Source organism: Eulemur rufifrons, chromosome 7, assembly GCF_041146395.1.
Source record: "Eulemur rufifrons isolate Redbay chromosome 7, OSU_ERuf_1, whole genome shotgun sequence".
NCBI lineage: Eukaryota > Metazoa > Chordata > Mammalia > Primates > Lemuridae > Eulemur > Eulemur rufifrons.
Genome location: NC_090989.1, coordinates 236,443,223 through 236,467,055, shown reverse-complemented (window position 1 = coordinate 236,467,055; position 23,833 = coordinate 236,443,223). Strand labels below are relative to the sequence as shown.

The 23,833-nt window shown below is 38.7% G+C and overlaps 1 protein-coding gene across 1 annotated transcript in view; it reads left to right on the top strand.

Annotated features, from left to right (window-relative positions):
* Positions 1-23,833, top strand: part of FREM1 (FRAS1 related extracellular matrix 1) — a 144,714-nt gene that overhangs the window by 52,062 nt on the left and 68,819 nt on the right. Inside the window, exons 11-19 of the mRNA XM_069474205.1 lie at positions 971-1,167; positions 1,816-1,906; positions 3,237-3,404; positions 6,723-6,931; positions 9,290-9,383; positions 12,917-13,169; positions 17,343-17,537; positions 18,605-18,790; positions 19,991-20,187. Of these exons, the coding sequence (XP_069330306.1) occupies positions 971-1,167; positions 1,816-1,906; positions 3,237-3,404; positions 6,723-6,931; positions 9,290-9,383; positions 12,917-13,169; positions 17,343-17,537; positions 18,605-18,790; positions 19,991-20,187 (1,590 nt within the window). The remainder of the gene's footprint in view (positions 1-970; positions 1,168-1,815; positions 1,907-3,236; positions 3,405-6,722; positions 6,932-9,289; positions 9,384-12,916; positions 13,170-17,342; positions 17,538-18,604; positions 18,791-19,990; positions 20,188-23,833) is intronic.

The window sequence follows — 23,833 nt, the reverse complement described above, 5'->3', positions numbered from 1 at the left end:
TAGCAAGGAATAAGCAAAATTCAGGAACCATTAATTGTAATTAAGAAATTGGGAAACATTTCAAGAAGATACTTTAAGAGTGAGAAAGACTCAGATTGCTGGAGAGAGCAGGAGAAAAGCATCCTGGATTGAAGATACAACATGATGCAAAGCATAGATGTAGGCTCAAGGACTAGGACATGGTCTGTTGTCCACAGCTAGAGTGTTGGAGTAATGTGGAAAGGAAGTAAAAGATAAAATTGAAAAATAGAATGTGTCTGAACTGTGGAGGGTCTTGGATGCCATGATAAGGAATTTGAATAATTCTATACTTCCTGAGTGGTTGTTGAAGATTTTTGAGGCGATGAATTAACTGATTTGACTTGTATTTTTTTTTAAGACAACACTAGGGATATGAAAAGTGTAGATTAGCTGTTGGAGTTAGGGCTAAGAAAATGCTGTTGCACTAGTACAAGGGAGAAATTATGTGAGGTAGGCCAGGGACAGTGGAATGACACTTGTGGGTAAGGTGTGGGGTGTGGTCACTATACAGGAAATTTTATAAGTAGAAACTCTGGGACTTGGTGATGTGTTTGTGGGTGGAAAAGGAGGAACCAACCTCATGTCAAGGTTTCTAGGTCTGATGACCAAGTAGAGGGAAGTATCAAAGAAAGCACAGGTTGATGGTAGAAAAGAGATGTAAAAATAAAAATCAGAAACATATTTTGTGTTTGTGTGTACATTCTATAGCGCTCATGACTGGATTAACTATAATTGTGATAATTATATTCTTAAAATATAACACCAAATGAGGAAAGAATATTCCATTTTTTGGCTCACACTCTTAATAGCTCATGAATCATTTTGACAGAAATATATTGTAAATGATAGTTTTTAAGAATCACCTTAACTGTGACTAGGTGATTGTGGAACATTCTGTTTGGTGTTTTCTTGGTATTCCAAATTAGTGGTACAGATATTTTTGTTCCAGGTGGTGACGATCCACATCACTCCAGTGAATGACCAGCTTCCAAAAGAGGCTCCTGGAGCTTCTCGGCACTTGGTTGTCAAGGAAACCGAGGTGGCCTACATAACTAAAAAACATCTACATTTTATAGATACAGAATCATATGACCGGGAGCTGGTCTACACAATAACGACACCCCCGTGTTTCCCCTTCAGCCACAGGTATCTCTGAAAAGTCATCATTTGGGCTATTAGTTCTAGGATTGGAGAGTTGACAGTGTCATTTTATGGCACTGTGGTTCAATTGCTTTGTTGGTCAAACATAAACTTATACTCAATTCAACAGTTACTTTTATCTCAAACTTATCTCATATCTTCCTTCAAAAGTTATATTAATTAATTGATAAGTGACCAGTAGCTTGTAGTGTCTTCTGCGTAGGTAGACTTAAAAGTCTTTAATTTCTTTTTTCTAAGCACAATGTTTATTTTTCTTTTTAATAAAAATTTATTGAGATCTTCACAGCATAAGTGATTATATTCTATGATCTCAATCCAGAGACGTGGCATAAATATACCTTAGGCTAATGTCATATACATGATAGCAAGCAAACATTTTTAGGATAAGTATAATAGTTCCCTTTCATGATATCAAAGCAAAAAGTTCTGTACATACTTTTTGCTGTCATGATGAGGATGGCATAGGTGATACTGGACTTAAAGCTAGAACCCCCCCCCCAACATAAAGAGAGATTATAAAGATGGAGCATCTGATTTCTAAAGATGGGGTCTTTTAGCTTTTGAAAATTTGGCTGTGGGCTATTTGATTTAATTTTTCTTACCTGGAAAGTTAACTGATATATTTCTCTTTAGGCAGTTGGATGCTGGGAAATTATTCATGGTGGATAGCATACCAAAGCTGACCAAAAGTCCTATAGCCCTGGGGCTGAGGTCATTTACTCAGGTATGGTGATTGTTGACAAACATGACATGAGTGTGCTCTGAGAAGATATGGCAATGCCTACTGTTGTATCTGGGAATGTTGTCCCTTGACATGTGCCATGAACACGTGATGTGATGTCTTTATACTTTCTGCTTGCACATTCCCGTTAAGCATGTGGCATCTATTTGAAAGCGCTTTATCAAGTTGGATATAATTTTAAAATCTTTTTATAATTCAACACAGCCTTTTGCATTGTTTTGCCATCAGCAGGACTCTGACTTGGGGACCTGGTGCACACATTTTTGTTCCACCAAATTCGGTTCATCCCATATCCTCCTGTATTTGTTTTCTAGGGCTGCCATAACAATGTACCACAAACTGGGTGGCTTAACATCACAGAGACTTATTGTCTCATAATCCTAGAGGCTAGAAATCTGAAATCAAGGTGTTGGCCATGCCATGCTCCTTCTGAAACCCTGTAGGAGAATCCTTCTTTGATTCTTTCTAGCTTCTGATGGTTTGCCAGGAATCTTTGGCATTCCTTGGCTTGTAGAAGTGTTACTCCAATCTCTGCCTCTGTCACCACATGGCTGTCTTCTCCATGTGTGTCTCTCTCCTCCTGTTATAATGACACCAGTTACACTGGACTAAGGGCCAGCCCTCTCCCAGTATGACCTCATCTTAACTAATTGCATCTTCAATATCCCTATTTCCAAAATAAGATCACATTCTGAGATGCTAGGGTTAGGACTTCAGCACATCTTATTTTTGGTGGTGGGCGGGGGGACACAATTCAACCTATAACCTTTGCTACCTTTCAAAATCCTTCACTAACCTTCTGCCTACTTCTGCAGATTCTACCCTGAAGACCTCATTGTGGTCACAATATTGGTGATGAGTGCTTTAGGCAGCAGATATCTCTGTAGTTTGGGGCTAATCATGCCTAATTTCATGCTATTTATAGGTTGTAAATGAATGTGTCACCCCCGTGTGATAAGTACTATTATTTTATTCATTTTTCAGGTAAGGAAACAGAGGCTTCCACGTTTAAGTAGTGAGACCAATATCCCATAGGTACTTCTTGGTAGAGTTGGATTGAAATACAAGTCTCCTGTCTTTTATAGAGTTGGCTGGCTTCAAGTACTTGACATATTTACTTAACTTCTTTTGTCCTTTTCTCTCCTGATGTGTGGGAAAAGATACAGCTTTAGGGAATCTTCAAATTGATGATGGTGGGATTTACATTGTTCATTGTTAACTAACATCATGATTCTGTTGGGCTTAGATCTCTGAAAGTTTCTCTGATCCTTGCAAATCATCACCCACGTGTCCATCTCAACTTACTTTGTAGCATGCTGTGAACTATATGAAAGTGGCTTACATGCCACCCATGCAAGATATCGGCCCCCATCTCCGACACGTCCAGTTCATGTTTTCTGTCAGTAACCAACATGGTGGCACTTTGCACGGGATCTGCTTTAACATTACGATTCTCCCAGTGGACAATCAGGTGCCTGAGGTACGTACAATGTCTGACATGGATGATGAAAAGGAGGAAAAGAGAAGAAAGACTTGAAGACTTACTAGAAATGGTAACTTTTGTTTAGTCTATTTTTTAAAAATAGTTAAACAATTTTTTTTTAGCTATAGTGTAGTAAAAAAAGAAAAAGCAGGGGGAAGGTGGTCCTTCACCTCCCATGGGACTCTCTACCTGAAAGGTAAGATGTGCCAGTTGCTGAATTTGACGTTATTTCAAAGCTTTATTAAAATCTCTTTCACTTCCTTTTCTTTTTGCTGAGTTTCTCTTGTCGATCAGAGAAAGGGGATTAAATTACAGTCTCTTAGCAACCAGAAGGGCTTATTTGCTCTCACCGCAGGCCAAGGATGCTGCTCTGTAATCCAGAGAAGCTCTTTAATTTTCCACAGTGAATCAAGGTGGACCCTTCCATCTTACCCTGTCCCACTGCCCAATGTTTGTGTAAGCCTTAAAAGACTTGGGTCTTTATTAAAACCGAACTACAACGGGGATGCTACCTTGTACCTCTTATCTGTGGGGCCAGATGCATGTTGAGAATTTGTTCCCTACATACTCTGTCTCCCTCCCTGCTTTCAGAATGCTAGACTTAATTAGTGTGACTATTACTGCTCCCATTTTTCTCCTTAAAAGCAGAAAGACAAAATAGCCTTACCCATTCATTATGAGCCAGAGGGAACCAGAGCCCCTACACATGCCTCATTCTTAAGAAAAGAGGTCACCTTCCCAGGTACCTCCCTGGAAAACAGCCAGCACTGGTGTTTTCTATCTTGGTCACACCTCATCGTCTCTACAGCTGCCCAAGGTTGTGGGGCAGAGATCTTACCATGAGGTCTCAAAAGGCTTACCCAACTGGTGGAAGTGGTTTGATGTGTCTAAACAATATTTTAACATAATGAGTTGCCAACATTTAAAGATCAGGAGATTTCCCATCAAGGCTGATTCCTGGCTTCTCTTGAAAATTTGGAAGCTCTAGCAGCAGTGAGCTCACAGAGTCCACAGCAGTGGTTGGGCACGGTGTGCTCTCCGGTCCACCATGGTCAGTCCCCACCCAACTCAGCACACTCATTTATATCACTGGCCTGACCTCCCACGCCTGTGAACTTGCAATCTTCGGTAGAAGATGAGCTCATGCAGAGGAGTCTAAACTAGCTCCATTCTTTGACATCTTTCCTATGGAGACCAGATCATTTTCCCTGTGGTGAAAATGGTTTAGAATGCCTGTGGAACTAACTTGATTAGGTTTTGTTCAGACTATCCCTTTCTGTGTATAATACACAGGCCCTGAAGGAGCCTAGCATCTCAAGAAGCCAGAGCTTTTCCTAGAACAATCATGGAGGAATATTCTTTTATGCAAAGTAGTCCAAGCCTCTTGTGAGAGATGATCTGAGGAGGAAACTAAAAAGGGTAAAGGGAAAAATTACCTTCATTTGAAGGCAGATCGAATAGTTATAAGGAATTGAGGCTACAATAGCAGAATGTCTTCTCTCTCTCTCTTTTTACAGTATGGGACAAATGAAATATTAATCGTACCGTAAAGAACTAAGAATATTAGAAACAAAATTAAATTAGCAGCTTCAGTGAAACCAGCCACAAGAGTGGTCCCCTGATGTGAATGAAATACCAGATAGCTGGTTGAGTGATAACCATTTGGGGATGTTGACACCATAAAAAAACTGAATCCCAGATACCTGAGCAAGAACTAAGAAGTTAATGATTAATGAATAGGAGCAAATTAGTTTTATGCTTTTATTTTTTGGAAAGTTACCCTAAAATATATATATATATTTTAAAATTATCTAATATAGCAAAGTATATTCCTTGAAACATTGGAAATTGAAGATTCTATATTGAGATACTAATTTGATAGAGCTCAGGAAAATGAGGCTGGCAAGCGTGGACCTTGGTTCAAAGATAATACCCCTCTCTAAATAAGAGCTTCTTTCTTTCTTTCTCCTACAAATGGTGAAAATGGAGGTTTGGCAAAATGGGAGTGAGACCCTTGGGGAGGGCCTGAGGGGGGGGTGGTTGTAGGGAGAGAATTCTGTTGTTTTCATGCTTTCCTTTGCTGGTGGGAGTTTATTAAAGAACAGAAGGCAGTGGTCTCAGAGGTGTAGATCTCATGATGTCTGTGATCCAGGGGGCTCCCCTTGGGGTAGCTGTGAATTCAGCTGGCTGCTGTGGCCTGGAGTCCTGGGCAGCCAAGCCCTGGTGGACAGCAGGATGGAGCAGACTCTGGAGGCTGTGGCTTCACTTGCTCACTTCCTTTTCCTCTGCATGTTCATTGTTACTCCCCACCCCTCCTTCCCCTTTACTCTTTCCCTGGAGAACATCCTCCTTCCTGGGAGGTGCAGCTGCTCTGAGGAGAGTGGTTGCATCCTAGGAGAACACTGAGTCCTCACATGGGTGGACGCTCACCCCAGACCATCGGGGAGAGGCCCTTAGAGCCCGTCATTTGGTACCCAACTGTATCTGCTTGCTTTCACGTCTGTGTAGCAAAATTCCCACAAATTTGGGAAAACAATAGGTTAAGTAAAGTCAGTAGATTTTCCTCCTGCAGGATCTCAGAGCCTTGAATATGCCTATGTGCCGTATAAATTTCTAAGGCGAGGATATTGTTTTCTGTTTTCTAGATTTATTTGACCATAGAATGCTTCTTGCTCACTCCCAATGTGGCAATAAAATATCGTAAGCCATCCTAACTTGCTTTTTACTTACAAATGAATTATTAGTCAGTTGAGCAGTGAGTTTTTCTATTACAGGAAATTATTTTATTGGCTTTAATTTTTAAGCTTAATGTTTGAATAAGTATATTTCCTCTGGAATCTTCAATTTTCATGTCACACTTCCATATCTAAAATACTCATTGTAGCTGAAGCTTAAAAGCTCCAATCCACTTCCCGCATCTTTAAGAATTTTTAGGATGAAAAAGAGATAGATCCTTTCCTTCAGGGAAATTTGAGATAGATTTTATTTATTTTGTAGACAAAGTATATGTGTGTCAAGCATTGGTGGGAATGGACATGGTTCTGAAAGTTATTTCCTCAATTTAGCACTAAGATAGTAACCATTTTGATTGCTCATTCTACTATACGGGCTCTGAGATAAATGAAATGTAGATGCTCTCAGGTTTATAGATGTGCCTTGCTTTTCTATACATCAATACTTAGAATTAGAAAATAGTCTAGAAAAATTAATTGACATGTGAAGATGGCACGAGAAGTTTCACAGCGATTTAATGAGCTCTGTCTTCAGGAGTACCTTATGAAACAAGGCTTTCAATGTTTCCTTCCTTCTTTCCAGGTACTCACCAACCCCCTGAGAGTGGCTGAGGGAGGCCAATGTATCATCAGCACAGAGCACGTTCTGGTTTCAGATGTGGATACCAAGCTGGACAACGTCCACCTCTCCCTGCGGAGACTGCCTCCGCACGGAAGGGTGGAGCTGGATGGATTTCCACTAAACACAGGGGACACATTTTCTTGGCGAGACCTCCATACCTTAAAAGTTAGGTTAGAACATTTCGTGGCTTTTTTCTTTACATTCTTTGGCTCCCCATCTGGATCAATTGTGAGGCAGAGTAAGAGAAAGGAGTTTTTCCAGTTCTTTCAGGGATACCAACATGCCACTTAATATTTTCAAGGGTCAGTTGAAAATTAGAAATGACAAATTTCTATAGCAAGCCCCTGGCTTGCTATTTGAGTGGGGATGTTTTTATGGATATTTGAACAACAACAATTAATTACTGCAACTGTACATATTGCAAGTGGAAACAATCAAACTAGATGAATAGAGACTGAAATAATCTGAGACTAATCTACCTAATTTGAACTTGGCTCTAAGAAAAGCCAATTTTATAACCCTGGGAACTCTGGGATAGAACTCTGTTGATCAATGTCTTTAGTGTAACCATTTTTCCCATTCTGTTGGGGTAGGGATTTGCAGGCAGACAGGTAGGGTAAGCTGAGTAGGTAGGGTGTGGAGCAGTACTTGGGTCTCTGACAGTCAGGGATGGAGCAATCACTGGCCTCATGGTCCTACAGTAGTTTTCCCTCACCTTAAGGTCTTTCATTTCCTCTACCTAATGCAGTTCTGTAAGAAACTTTTCAATAAAATCTAATGAAACAACTCTGGAAAGCAATACAAACCATTCAAAAGCAATGGTCAAGTAAACAGAAGTGCTGGCTAATTTCTCACTTAAAGTTCAAGATATAAATGGGAACTCTGGCCCTTTTGATAAAATGTGGTGGGAGGAATTCTTCAAATGCTTAGTTCCTCATTTGACTAGAAAGTTGACTAGAAACTAAGATTTGTGCACAAGAAAATCAGTTTAACCCTGACAGTGTAGTTACATCACTGATGTACAGTCCCCAATATCTTGACCTCTTTCCACTGCTCACTCTTATCCCCATTAAATATAAAATTTATTTTTTGAGATCTTAGCACTTGGCTATGTGTTAGAAAGTGACTTTTATTAAGGTAATTCTTACTAGAGAGTGAATGATGAATGGGAAAAAAGTACCAGTATTTGCCAGAACTACATGTTCAAGCATACTGCTAAAGACTTGCAATTATGGGTTTTTTTTTTTTTTCATTTAATCTTCTCAGTATTTAAACCTCACAAGGTAGATGGGTCCATTCTCATAATATAGTTGAAGAACTAACTACAAAGAGGTTGAGGAATTTGTGCAAGGTCACTCAGCTAGTATATGGAGGAATCAGGTTTTGAAAGATCTGCTTGACTCCACAGTCATGCCTTTGGGTGTATACTCTTAGGCCCACTTAACCCTTTCAGGGGTTTTATCGTCATAAAGCAGAATTAGCACATTATTATTCATCAATATATTTTTGATGAAAATGGCAGGGAGCATGGCAAAATAGAGCATAGGAGGTAGTGTGTGGGAGAGATAAGGAGGTGGGGGGATGCGGGCCTTCCCTTCCATTGGAATGGAATTCCAAACCTGAGTGCCTGCCCAGCCTATGGGGAAACCAGTCCTGAGTACAATATCTTTTAGCCCTGATTTTTCCCCCATAGGTAAAGATTATACATGTTCAGTATACTGTATTACATTTAATGCAACTCTTATTTTCAATTCCTAGGACTAATTTCCATTCCTGAGTATCTTGATGAGATCATTGATACGTTAAAATTTGGCTTAATTCAATCCAACAGCTATTTAGAACATTGAGAGCCTCACTGCAGTGGGCTGGAGAGTACATGGAAAGCCTAAAATTAGGCAATCCCTTCAAGAAACTTGGCTGAGAATTAAAGAAAGATAGGTCCAAGGTTAGACCAAGGAAAGGTATTTTAAAGTCTGGGAGAGATTGGAGAATCTTTACAGGTGGAGGGGAAGACAGCTAATTAATGGAAGAGGGAAAATGGCGGGATAGAGGCAGTACGCAGTTAACAGAGCAAGGTTTTAGAGAGAAGCTGAATAGATCCAGAGCACAGGCACAAAGATTAGCCTTAGAAGTGGGGAAGGAGAGGGAATCATCAAATCCGCACTATATCCCACTTTTCTGTGTACTGCTTAGACTCAGGCTTCCCCCTCCCCTAGTCCCAGCCGGTGTACTCTGCAATTAGGCAGACCCATACCAAATGATGCCCATTGTCACAGTTGCAATTAAAGGGCAGCTTTTTTATTTGGGGACAAATTATAAATGCATATAACATTTTTTTAGGGGAAGCAACCTTATATTCGAGGATACTTGAACAGTAAAATATGTGACTTCATGATTATGCTGGTTTTTTTGTTATTTATTTATTTAGTGAACATGTGGCCAAAGCCATGGAAGAATTTCTGTGTCATGCATCTAAAGTTACTCTCACAGTGTTCTTGAGAGATTAGTGACAAATGTTAACCCCACAGGTATCGACATGATGGATCTGAGGTTCTGCAGGATGATGTACTCTTGGAGGTCACCGATGGCACAAATTCAGCAGAATTTGTTCTACATGTTGAGGTAGGTAGAAAGTTTCCTCCCTGGGTCATTGTGTTAGTCCATTTTGTGCTGCTATAACACAGAACCACAGACTAGGTCACTTATAATGAACAGAAATTTTTTTGGCTCACGTTTTGGAGTCTGGGACATCTAAGATCGAGTGGCTTCATCTGGTGAGGGTTTTCTTGCTGTGTCATCCTATGGTGGAAGAACAAAGAGAGAGCAAGAGGTTGAACTCACATCTTCAAGCCCTTTTATAATGGGCATTAATCCACTCATGCAAGTGGAGCCCTCATAACCTGAACCCCTCCCCCCCATTAGGCTCCTCCTCCTTAACACTGTTGCACTGGGGATGAAGTTTCCCATGCTTGCTTTTTGGGAGACACATTCAAACCATAGCAGTCATAGAAATAGAGCATCTGGTTGAAAAGCTCTCAGGTTCCCTGATAGAACTTGAAACACAGTTCAAAATTTGGATGTCTGCTTACATCCTTGTATGTCTCAGGCCAGGCAACAGGGAACAAAGTTACACTGGTGAAATGGCCACACTACTCTGTCTCCAATGCATTTAAAGATAGAATTACTCTGATCTTAAACCCAGATACTTAATTTAAAAAGTAATTGCTTCCTTGTATAACTCATTTCTAATATTTTTGAACTGTAATGCTCAGAAATATTTATTTAGCGGCTGGGCAGGTTAAGCTCGCATCACCAGGATTTTCCGTTTATGGAAGAAGCTGTGTGCCCGTGTATGTGGTGTCCCATTGTAAATTCCTGTATTATATAGCTCTGGTATGAGGTCTGTTTGAGATAATTTTTCTTCCTTTAGATAAATAGAGAAAAGTCTGCACATAAATGTTGAGTACATGCCCAAAGGACTTATGGAAGCCCCTGAGTTTCTTTGTTGGGTTACCCAAGTCCACAGGCATAGCTCAGAGGATTTGCAGATGCTATTTATAGTTAGTGACCAAAGAAGCTATGCAGAAAACTCGTCATGTCCCCTGAACAGCCACTAACTATTCTCATCATACTAAATTCTTTCTCTTTCTGCTTGAATTTTGTCAGATCTTTGTGATGCAAAATTATTATTAGTGGTCATAATAATGCTTCTGTAAGATATTTTACAGTTAGTGACTAATCAAGAATGTTCATATGCATCTATTGTTTTAAGAAGCAGATGGGGAAGTAATTTTCCCTGTTTGGTAGATAAGGACACTGAAGTGCAAGAAGGTTCGATGATTTGCCTAAAGTCATCACCTTGACAGTGTAGACTGGGCTGGCATCTTCACTCTTTGTCACCTGGGTCAGTGTTCTTTCCTCCTTATCACCGCCACCCTCTGCGTTACCAGGTGACTATGGTGATCACACTTGCCAGCGGTTCCTGGGTGCCTCTCTGTGCCGGGCTTCACACGAAGCCTCTTCCTTTCATTTTCCCACTTAGTCCGCATAATGGCCTTTGAGTCTGGGTGAAGAGCGGTATATTATTTCAGCTTCAAAAAGGAAAATTTTCTTTATTGGCAGACTTTTACATACAGAGAAAGCTTTTCTGAGTTACTTTTTTTCTGTAAAGCAAATTTCAGGGGGAAAACTCCCAGCTCTATCTTCCATCCGTGACCATCTTATTATTATTGACAATACTCAGTGCATTTTGGGGAAAAAATCTGTTTATTGTTAACTTTTTAAGCAAAAGACGATGATCTTTAAAAGCCAAACAGAGGCACAGCCAATTTTTGGACAAGTTTTTGTGATTTTTTTTTTCCCCAGAAGGAATGTTCTTAATTCTATTGCCTTTGGACTTTATTATTTATTTGAAAGCTGAGGCTCTTTTGCAAACTGCTGCAAGATGGTTATCATTGAATTTACTTGATGAGATTCCTTAGAGTCAAGGACATAAATAGAGAGGATCTTTAATGAATTCACTAAGAGGACTTGAGCAAAGATACTTTTTCCTAATAAGCCAATAGAAAAATAGAGGATATTGTATACTTTTTAACCTTTTCCATCACCTGTTCCTCTACCTCTTAAAGTGTCAGCATAATTTCACAGATAGTTGTTGTGGAGTTGTTAGTCTGTTTAAATAGCAGGGTGAGCAGGACATATACACATATATACACACATATACATATACATAGTTTCATTTATTCAACAAATATTTAAGTGCCCTCTCTATGCCAACAAAACACACAAAGTCTCCGTTCTAGCAGTGGTCTCTAACTTTTGACACCAGGGACCTGTTCCTTGGAAGACAGTGTTTTCCACTGATGGGTATAGGGGGGAGGGAGTCGAGGCCTCGGCTCCACCTCGGATCATCAGGCGTTGGATTCTCATGGGGAGTGGGCAACCTGGATCCCTCCGTGCGCAGTTTGCAGTGGGGTTCCGCTCCTATGAGGGTCTGACCACACAGCTGGTCTGACCCGCCGTGGGCCTGGGGTGGTGATGCGGCACTCTGGGCAGTGATGCAAGCGATGGGGAGCGGCTGTAAATACAGATGAAGCTTCTCTAGCTCGCACCCCACCTCCTGCTGTGCACCCCGCCCCCCTTTCCTAAGTTTCATGGAAGACAAATTTTCCACGGATACACAGTGGGTGGGAGGGAGGTTAGCGGAGCTCTGTGGCTGGTCCCTAACAGGCTGCAGACTGCAACCCTATAGCACAGGTGAGGCCAGAGAAATCCTAGGAGAAGCAATGGGAAGCCACTGAAGGTTCCTGCAGGGCAGTGACTTAAAATTCACATTTTAACAAGATCACTTGGGCTGAAGCCTTGGGGAAGGAAAGGCAGGTGTGAGAGGATTCGCAGGCGAGACTTGACAGACTCAGTAGCACACACCAAGCGGTGGGTGGGAACTCAGAGAAGGACCGTCCTTCATTCCCATTTGGAAGACACGCTTTAAATTTCTACACAACCTTTTTAAATCCGGAGAGCCACTGTGATCCCATGCTGCTTTTCGTTCCTTTCTACTTGGAGCTTTATTTTCTTGAAAATGAGAGAAAAACATTTTGTCAAGTTGAAACCAGGCATTGATTGAATAGTTCTGGAGTTTCAAATTTAACTCAAACTGAAATGCAGCTGCTGCTTATTGTAAGTCCAGAGAAACTTCCTGGGTGACAGGAAGTTGAGGGTGGAGGAAAGCTTTGTAATCACCAAGTTATCTGAAAGAAAAATAACTTTGAATATAAATACATCAGACCACAAGGGCCAGATTTCTTCTGGAATACGTGTGAATTTAACAAATGAGAATAGGAGCTTTGGTGAAAAATGCTTTATGTTTATATTTTGTCTGTCTAGAAACAAATGAGACTGTTGAGTCTCAAACCGTAACCATATTTTCCCATTTCCACCTAAAATGTCTCTTCCCTGGGGCATTCCTTACAAGATGGTGCATATGGAGAAAGTTAAAAAACACAAACTACTTGGCCAGATTCCATGACTATTGTTTCATGTGTCAGGAAGATCGAAAATGCCTGTCATTCTGACTATGAGCTATGGGTTAGCAGTTGGGCAATTTGTCATTTCTTTCTTTTTCTTGAAAACATGCATTTTTTCCCCTTGCCTAGGTATTCCCTGTAAATGATGAGCCACCAGTCCTAAAGGCTGACCTCATCCCCGTAGTGCATTGCTCGGAGGGCGGAGAGGTGGTCATCACCTCTGAATACATTTTTGCTACTGATGTGGACAGTGATGACTCGAAACTGATGTTTATGATTGTTCGAAAACCGCAGCATGGGGTGGTGAGGAAAGCTGGAGTCCCGGTGGATCAGTTCTCTCAGGGAGACATTATCTCAGGGGTTGTGACATACAAACACACGGGTAAGTGGCAGCAGTGTGACCAGGCAGGGAATGCAAACAATGTCTTAACTTCACCCCTTTCTGTGGGTTCCCAAAATCAGTCTTCTTACTCACTTCCACTGAAAAAAGAAGCAACAGCAGACTGTATCCTGTTTTTCTAAGCATGATCTCCATATATAGAAGTATTTCTGATCTCGTTATTATAATGAATTTCAAAGAATGTAGAAAGGGCAGGTGTTACTTGCCACTCTGTTCCTGACATGACCACACAGGCTTTGTATTTTATTAGTATTAACCCTGTGATCCTCCTCATCTCCTTTTTAGTCCGTTTAAAGAAGACTTACTTGATTATCATAGTTTATGGGTCCATTAATTACAATAGAAATGCCTATAGTAAGCTCCCTAAGGTAGTTTATTATTAATTTTAAAATTTTACTGACTTCCAGCTAGCTCCTAAGAAGTAACTCATATGCTTTTTGAGTTCCTGAAAAGCAAAGATGATACCTTAATCCTTTGTATGACTTGCCTACAGCACACAACTGTGTGAACATGGATTAGATGCACAGAAAATGCTTGTTTATGAGCACTGTGCTTACATTTTTGGCATTGCATTGTGTTGTTACTCGGGTGGCCTTTGTTCCCCATATGAGGTGTTTAACTAAAAAAGTACTAATTCAGTATCTGATGTCTACAAAGTATAGCACTAGACACTGTGGGGTGCAAAGAAATATAAACCAGACCCTGCTATGAAGGACTTTTAACTTAAATGGGCAGACAAAACCCATTCACATGCAGAGATGACAGTGTGACTCATTGCACACCATCACATCATCCCCTAGGTCTGGGGGGAGATACCCTCAGTAATAATGCCATATATTTCCTCTTGCTGGCTTTTTCCATGCTCTCGTACAATTTCCTGTTTACTCTTCCAAATCCCACTTTAAGCTGCAAATTCCATGCAGGAAGTATGATTGCATATGGAAGGCCAGGTGAGTGATACAGGAAATAGAATTCAAGAAGTGAGGTGAGGAGGGAACTCAAGGAGGAGAGATGGAGATAGCTAAGGATTAATCTGGAAGTAGGAGAAAACATTTTGAAATGATATTTTTTTCATATATACTTTGAAAAACAATGATTTATTGGGAAATCAGTTGTTTTAGAGCCAGTTAGTTAATAAGGGATATTGTAATCATTGCCCCAGACATCTTTTTTCTTTGAATTGTGTCTCATTATCTTCTTACTTGTGTTTAGCCTTAGGAAAGGTTTCACTGGTTATTTCCCCATCCTGGGATGTATAGTCCATGTGTTTGATGTCTCTCAGGAGTTCACAGCTAGGTACTTTTTTTGATTTCCCCAGTAGATCTGAAATAGACAGCAGGAAAGGGATCCAAAGACCAATGACTGTTGTTTATTGCATGATTTTAACATCTTTGGCAGGCTCACGCAGCACAGGTAACTTAGGGATGAGATGAATCTGTCTTCTCATCCAGTGCCTTGTTCCATGTGCTAACCAACAGGTGCACAAATTTCTAAGTCTATTCTAGTGTGATGGCCTTGTAAGGGACTAGTAACTAATTTTTTTATAAAGCTTAGTAGGACATTGCAGCAAATTATTTCAAATAGATGGTTTCGGGGTATGTTACTAAATGAGAAAAAATACTGGCTTCAAAGGATGTTTTGGTATTTAAATGTTATGTTTTCTTGTAATATTCGCTCAATTACTCAATTGGTAATTGAGCAATTTAGCACTGTGCAAGGATCAGTACAAAGAACCGCAGCATGGTAGGATGTGAAGTTTCATTGACTTATCTGGCCCCGCTCTTGCTTCTATGTGTTGATTATGAAGGCCACCGGAGAATAATTTTATCAGCATTACTTTATTTGGTTTCTGCAATTATAAATACATACTCATTGCAGAAAACTTAAAAAGAGTTGAAAAGTACAATGAAGTTTTGAAAAATCACCTTATACCTCTCAAAGATAGTCACTGTTAACATGTTAATATTATAGTATTTTATCTTCTTTATTCTAATCATAATTTTTAAAATAGTCACAATCATGCTGTATGTGCAGTTTTGCAGATTACTTTTATCATTTAGATATCACCTAAAAATGTTTATTAAAATAATAAATGTTATAAAGTTATAAATGTTTTAGTAAATGAATATTTTATTATATAAAAGTGCATTATTAAAAAGTACATTATTAAAAGTGCTATTCTCCCAGCATTAAACATGAAGTCATTCAAAATTTTTCCTTTAAATAACACTGTGATTAAATTTTATAGATATGAATCATGTCCTTAGACTGTATTCCATGTCAAGGTAAAGAATTTTTCTACCCATGTTGTAGCCTTTTTAATGGCTTTATGTTCAGCCTACTTTTACAGCTATTTCTATAAATATATCCTTGCTTCCATTACAGAGAATAGTTACCGAATGTGCTAAGTTTGCCTTTTTAAAAAAATTGTCTTCTCTTCCTGGAATGATTTTTCTATTTCTCTCCCCAACTGCCTCTCCCTATATGTCCTCTCTCCTGCCTCCCAATTTTGGGTCTTCTCTGCCTGACAAACTTTTAGTGATCCCTCAATGTACAGCACAAAGCAAGCAAAGCCATCTCAAAAGACTTTTCTGACTCTCTCTGGCACCTGTGCCCTGCCCCTCCGCCACTGTCAGCTGACACTCTGATCTTCTTTCATCCTCAGCACCTTGTACATAATCAGGCTGAAGTATATGAAATTGCCCTTTAAGGGGTAAAAATGGTTTAACAGTTGTAATTTCATTTGTTTCTCATACATCTGTGTTGTTCTAACCACACTGCATTTCCTTCTCTACCTTTAGATTGCATCAGCGCCTGACACATAGAGGGTCTTCTGATATTTGACATTCTTTTGAGACGTATTTTGATGGTTTCAAAATGTCTGCCTTTTTCTCTGCTGTTGCACCCAGAACTCTAATTATCTCAAACTCCGTATTAAATAAATATTTATTGACTGAATGACTGATGAATAAATGTTTTAAGCCAATTTGTTTTCTGTGAATATGAATAAGTGAGAGGCCTCTTATTTTTGACTCTTCCTAAAGTTGAATGAAGGCTGATTGTTTCTTTCTAATTCTCTGAATTTCAACTGTGATTTTCCATGTAAGCCCAGTTCTCTCACCTTTTAATGATTTAGTTGCTCAATAATATCAGGTCTGGATTTCCCTTGTCATTTTTCTCAAAAGGGAAAATAATGCCAAGCACAGTGCTCTACAAATTTGACCAGAGTGTCTGGTGAAAAGTGTCCCTGAGCTTTTGTGCCCTCATCTCATAAAAACTCCAAGCAGAAATTGCTTCTCTCTTGGTGTTTTCAAGGTGATGCACGAGAGTGACCTAGAGCACATGGCAGAACTTTTCTGTGCCCTGGACAGAAGCACTCCCTCTCCGTGCCGTTACTTAGTAACCCAAGGGCAGATTGTTCTGTTCGCTGATAAACTGTCTAATCCTGACATTTTCTTCCTTCTTCCTTCCTCTTACTGCCTAAACTGGGGCCATTTTGAATTCCATAGGTGTAAGACCTAAAGAGTAAAAAAAAAAAAAAAAAGAAAGAAAGAAAAAGAAAAGAAATGCCTCTTCTTTTCCATGCACTGTTGCTATTTTTTTTAAAACATTTTGGCTAATATATAGTAAAGAAAGTGTTGAGAGAAATGACAAAACGTGGACTAGCTTTGTATTTCACCTATGCAGCATCCTTTGTTTCCCATAACTGCTATGTGGTTGATGGGTGTTCATTTAAGGTGGTTAATGCAAATGGAGAGACAATTACCAAAGGGGCAAGGATGCCTTCTGCCTCTCCCTGAGGTTGGTCCTAACACTATGCGATTAAGAGCAGAGAATGAAACCATCTCTAGTCAAGCTTCGTGTCACTCCCTTGTTCATTTGTGAACTGTCAGGCCCTTGTTAGCCCTGTTTTACCCCTCCATATGGTGATAGATGGCTGGCAGGGATTTCACCATAGGCAACAGATGGGCAAGAATTTTTGCATTATTTTCATGACTATATTTAATTTCATAGTGATAAAATTGGGTTATACATTTTATCCACTTAAGTTCTTTTCCTTGTCTTTCAATGCTTGTAGAAGAGGTGTGAGTAGATTTCATCTTGGTATTCTATATTTTTAAAAAGTCAGGTGTCAGCTATAGTTGTGTCTTCCAGGTGGTGAGATTGGCCTGGTGCCTTGTTTTGACACCATTACATTGGTGGTTTCGGATGGAGAAGCTGGCCCTTTTGTGAATGGCTGTTGCTACAATGGACCTAATCCATCTGTTCCTCTTCATGAGTCCTTCCCAGTGTATGAGCTCAACATCACAGTACATCCAGTAGACAACCAGCCACCTTCAATTGTGATAGGTGACAATATTTTTTTCTGTTAAAGTACTATTATCTTACCTAGTGTCATACCTGTGTTTCACTGAAATAACACCTTTTACTTATAGTCAAAAGAAAAAACCACCATACAGAATTGCCCTTCAATAATTGCCTCAACAGAAATTTGTGGAAAATCTCAAATATATAAAAGATTACAGGACAAATTAAAATTTTCAATATTTCTATATGGAGAGAGAATACAAATATGTTTGTGTGTGTGTGTATTTGTGTTTTGGGACAAGGACAACATTGGAATCCTCAAATATTCTGATTTTATTTCACATGAGAAAATATCATTCGCCTGATGCAGAGAGAGTAATTTATTTTATCCACAATAATTTCTATTAGAATAGAATGAGCATGCCAGAGAGACCATTTATATACATTTAACCTTATTTGCTTTTTAGAAAATCATCTCTTCACAGGCATTATGTATATGTTCTGTCTCTCAGAAAAAAATACAAGCATATGTATGAATGTTATTGTAATTTGCAAACTATCTCTCAAGCAATGTTCTGGAAAGGAAGCATTATCCCAGCAGAATAATTAAGCACCAAGGCATGAAAAAAATGTTCGTTATGAGCAATTCATACTAGCTCTCAGGCAATTAACACTCTGACAAACAGAGGTAACAACTGATCTTGAAGAGTACATAAACTACATTTAGTGGCTTATCATTAAAACAGTTTGGCAATTCTTATTTTTGTTTGTCACTTCTGTGGAGACACAAGGGAAATCAGAGTTCCTTGAGATTGACGAAAGGGCTGACTGGAGCAGTTAGTATTTCTGCTGTCTTTCCATTATTGTCTGACTTGCTTATACAAGAAAAAAATATATAATTCTATGAGTCAAATTAAATTCCACCCATTACCCCTGAATATTTTCACTTTAAAGAGAATTATGCCAAAGAAAATGAGTATCTCCCATGGAAATGTTTTTGCATATGGGAGGTTTCTCTGAATTGGAATTTCAATCACTCCCTTTTGTTCTCACTATTCTGATTAGAGGATTTCACGCTAAGTCATTATTGGGTTATTATTTGTATGCAGGTACTGTGTTCCTTGTAGAGGAGGGTTTCTCAGCAGCCCTTACCATTAACCATTTGTCTGCCACCGACCCCGACACTGCAGCAGATGACTTGGAATTTGTTTTGGTTTCTCCTCCCCAGTTTGGCTACCTCGAAAACACACTCCCTTCTGCAGGTTTTGAAAAAAGCAATATGGGCATAAGTATAGGTAAGTCATGGTTTCATGACGAGCAATGACTTCTCTATGTTTAGGGATATGATTGGCCGTATCATGCTTAATAACTGGGTAAGGACTTTCAAAATGTTCAAAGCACCATATACATCCAAGGAATTATTATTATTATAGTGGATATTTTTGAATCTTATTTTTCATCTTAATTTTTATTCTGACTTTCCTCATGCATGCGAATTTACTTCAAAATAAATGAAAATTTCACTGATAAAAATACAAGAATAAACATTGAATAGATAGTGGGTTAAGAGGCCCTCTTAGCAACACTCTATACTGTGATAGGATGAATCCAGTGGGAGCTCACAAGGTCTCAGTCTCATAACCTTTTAGCATTTTTAATAGATACTGGTGGAAAAGATTAGGAAATATACTAAGGGTGTAACAGAGAGAAAAAGCCCGAAATGTTGAAGCAGATGACATTAATTTTGAAACCAAAATGTGTCTCGGATACTTAAATAGCTCTTGTATTTCAGGCAAAAACAAAACAACCAAAACAAAAACAGAAAGCAAAAAGAAAATCTTTGCAAGACAACACTTTAAAAATAAATGATTCTCCAAGTGGCTTTTGAGGCACATCCATTTTCAATATGAGAGAGACTGGATTTAAGATGAATTGCATTAAAGATTACCCAATTTTTCCAGTGACAATGCACAACTCAGAGCATTTTTTGTCTTTTGATTTAAGGTCATGTCAAAATAGCAAAACAGGAGGTCCAGCTAATTCCACTCTATCCAACCAGGTGCTTGATATGTACATCTTCAAGTAGGCACATGATTGACTCTTGTTTTGCCTTTATGTGAAAGAGGTGGTCTCTTTTTTATCTCAGTATGACAGGAACCACCCATGCAAAAGCAATGCCTTAATCAAGGGAAGGTCTCTCTGCCATTTATTCCAAGTGTCTGAAGTGGTCACGAAGTTCCTATGTATACCGGTTAGCAGTTATCACTCTTCTGTTCTCCATGCAAATTTTATCCTTCCTTATGATCTATGGCTGTCTGCTTTTATGTTGATAGTTGGCAGTTGTTGCAGCCCCTGATAGTGAATACTTAGATCTACTTCTATGATCTGTTATTTGCTTTGCTGAAAAATTGGCTATAATTGGGTTAAAGATTGAAGATCAATGACTTGGAAAAAATGTTTTTCTTGTTTACCTGTTCCATCTTGGTGTGCTTTAGCTTCATTTCAGTGGAAAGACATGAAGGCTTTGCACATTAACTATGTGCAGTCCAGACATCTGAGGATAGAACCAACTGCTGACCAGTTCACGGTGTTTGTCACAGATGGGAAGCAACGCTCCTTGGAGATACCATTTTACGTTACTATCAACCCCATGAATGATGAAGCTCCTGACTTTGTAGTGCAGAATATTACAGTAAGAACTGTACCAGAATGTTCAATTTCTTTCTTATTTTTGATTTTTATTTTCACCTAGTCCATTTACAATAGGTCCACGTGTACTTAACACATTAAATTGGTAAGGAATGAGGAAGGCAATATCCAGTGTCATGTAATGCAATCACTTGAAAACAAACTATTAATCTTATAATAATGATGATGGTAATGATTATAATTACTAACATACAGCAACTCATAGATGCAATCACTAAGTTGCATATATATAGGACAGGGTACTTACTAGGGTGTAGGTTCTAAGCCCTTTACATGTATTCATATTTAATCCTCACAACAGGCTTTTAGGGCTATGGTATTATTATTGCCAATTCATAACTGAAGAAATGAGGCATAAAGAGGTTAACCAAGTAGTCCAAGATCACAGAACCTGTGAGTAAGTGACACACAGAGAATGTGTACCCAGACCACCTGATTCCATAGCATGCTCTTTTTTTTTTTTTTTGAGACAGAGTCTTGCTCTGTTGCCCAGGCTAGAGTGCTATGGTGTCAGCCTACATCATAGCAACCTCAAACTCCTGGGCTCAAGCAATCCTCCTGCCTCAGCCTCCCGAGTAGCTGGGATTACAGGCATGCGCCACCATGCCCGTCCAATTTTTTCTATATGTTTTTAGTTGTCCAGCTAATTTCTTTTTTTTTTTTAGTAGAGAACAGGGGTCTTGCTCTTGCTCAGGCTGGTCTCAAACTCCTGAGCTCAAGCGATCCTCCCACCTCAGCCTCCCAGAGTGCTAGGATTATAGTCGTGAGCCACTGTGCCTGGCCCAGCGTGCTCTCTTAACCAATGCTGTAATGGTGAGGATTCAATTCACAGATTATGACCATTCTTTTATTATATAACTATTTTTAAAGCTATCTGAGATGAAAAAATACAATTTGGACCATTCTTTTCATGCAGCTTAAAAAAATTTTTTTTTAAATTTCAGAATATTGTGGGGGTACAAACATTTTGGCTATGCTTTTGCACCTCCCAAGCCAGAGCTCGAGAATGGCTTTTATAAAAAATGTTTTTATATGATGTAATAATGTTAGTTTTAAAAAAATTCAGATGTACACTTTAAATGGCCCACAAAATCACTCCTCAGCACTTTTGACTTTTAAAAAATAATAAAACATGTATGTGGTTAAATAAAATCAAATGTTGAGAAACATAAAAAGTAAAATATGAAATTCTTCCTAACAGCCATTACAGCTAGTCACTCTCCGATGATAAAGTTTTTAGTAGTTTACTCCACAAAAATAATTTTTGTACACATGCCAGTGATATGTATGTGTACTATGATTTTTCTGTATGTTTTTGCTTACAAATAAGGGATCATATTATACCAAATATTCTGTACTTTACTTTTAAAAACAACTTTATGTATATTAGAAATCTTTTCATATCAGTATAAAATTCTTTTTAGACAATGCTATTTTTATATATGTGATTATTTAATCCAGACATCTGCGTAACAAATCCTGATTAAATGGAATGAGCATAGGCTTTGGAATCAGAGGGACTTGGGTGTTGCTTTTTACTAGTGGTAGGATCTTGGGAAAATTATTTATCTCTGTGCTTCTGTTTCCTCACCTGCAAAAATATATGTGAAATCTTCTTTAAGGGGCAGCCATGATGATCAAGGTAGTCAGGTACAGAGTAGACGCTTAATAACTAGGTGCCATTCGTGTTATTGACATTGTTGTTATGCTTGTCATCTTTATTCTGATAGTGACCAGAGCAAATATTAGCTATTTTGAAACCATTATTTTGCCTTATTTTTCATTAAAAATGATCAAATTCTACATGCAAAAGTCTTTATTTGATTTTAATTTTCTACTGAATTTTAATAGTATATGAGAGTCAGCTCAGCATGAAATTTAAGAGCCAGCTCTTGCCTTTCCTCTTCTTTTGGCACATGGGTTTCTCTGGAGAGCCCTTCAGTGATTATGAGAGAGAAGAAATAATCTACAAATGATTCCTTCTATACCTACCGCCATTGTCTTGTATCTGTCTGGGGTTGGGCCTTTTGAGGTAATTAGGCTACTGGGAAGTTGTCTCTTGCTCTCTCTTAGTAATCCTGTTTTTTACCTGTGCATTCCTTACAGAGCTGTTAGAAAGTGACAAATACAGAGCCCCATGTATTGTGGGCAAGCCTGTTTTAGGCTTCAGATGATTTTTTTAGATGACCATATTTTGCTTTCTAGTGAGAAAATGTATTTATTTTGTAGATAGTTGGGCTGCCATCAAGTTGTGCTGTAAGAATATTTGAGGTTTTAGTTTAAGTTATTATAATCCATTCCAAACCTATTTACTAGTAAATTTTTGCATTTTAGGTATATTGACCTAAAATTTCTGTTGTGATAATCTAAGTAAACAATTCAATCTGCAAAAAAGAATCCCACATTTTTTTTTTTTTTTTTTTCTGAGACAGAGTCTCACTCTGTTGCCCGGGCTAGAGTGAGTGACGTGGCTTCAGCCTAGCTCACAGCAACCTCAAACTCCTGGGCTCAAGCGATCCTCCTGCCTCAGCCTCCCGAGTAGCTGGAACTACAGGCATGTGCCACCATGCCCGGCTAATTTTTTGTATATATATATTTTAGTTGTCCATATAATTTTTTTCTATTTTTAGTAGAGACGGGGTCTCACTCTTGCTCAGGCTGGTCTCGAACTCCTGACCTCGAGCGAGAATCCCACATTTTAATCAAGTTCTATGAAGAAGGATAATACAACATATTTTTAAGTTAGTTTATTTAAGGTCTTAGAGAAAAAGGCAAGTGTTACCATCGAAGATGATTTCATAAGTATATCATTGTGAGTTAAACTATAATGCCACTTTAGTCTTTTATAAGGAGGGCCAGATAAAAGAAAATCAACATTGTTTTAGCCCAAGTATCATATATGATGAGTGATTTTTTATGCAAGTTCAGTAAAAAGTGGTTGCAGGGGAATTCCCTTCAAAGTCAGCAAGAGAGGCCAAAAAGAAAGGGTGTTTTCACAAATCTACGCCATATGTAGCCTTCAAGTCTTAATTGCCCCTCAGCCATGAAGACATCCTGGTCTCCTCTGTCCTTTTGTGTTTCTTGTTTATGAATATCTTGCATTAGACATTTTCTTCCTTGCATTATAGTTATTAATGACAGGCCTTCACAGTCTCACCTGACTTACATTCTTGAGAATATTTGTGTTATCCAGAGCATGTAGCATGGTGACATTGCAGATTCCCAATAAATATGTATAGAATCTATATACCCTTGTTATTTAGATCTTGCTATATTTCAAAATAGGAAACAGAAATATTTCTTTGTTCTGTTCTCACTGTGAGAATAAAAAAGATCAAGACAGCTAAGCACCATATTGTCAAGTTCTAAATGACTAGATCCTACATGAAATTATAAACATTCAGCTGTCTTTGTGCTTAAAGGATTATGAAACCTGAAGTGGGGTATGAGAGGGAGTGGGAAGGGTAGTTCAGGAAAATTGGAGGTGTGAGGATTGGGGACCCAGCATAAAAATATAGATTATTATGTATCCAGAAACATCCTTTTCAATTGTTGTTGATTACAATGAAAAAACAGAAGTTTTTACTGCCATGACAAAAATAAAAAACACCAAATATGACCAGTGTGTA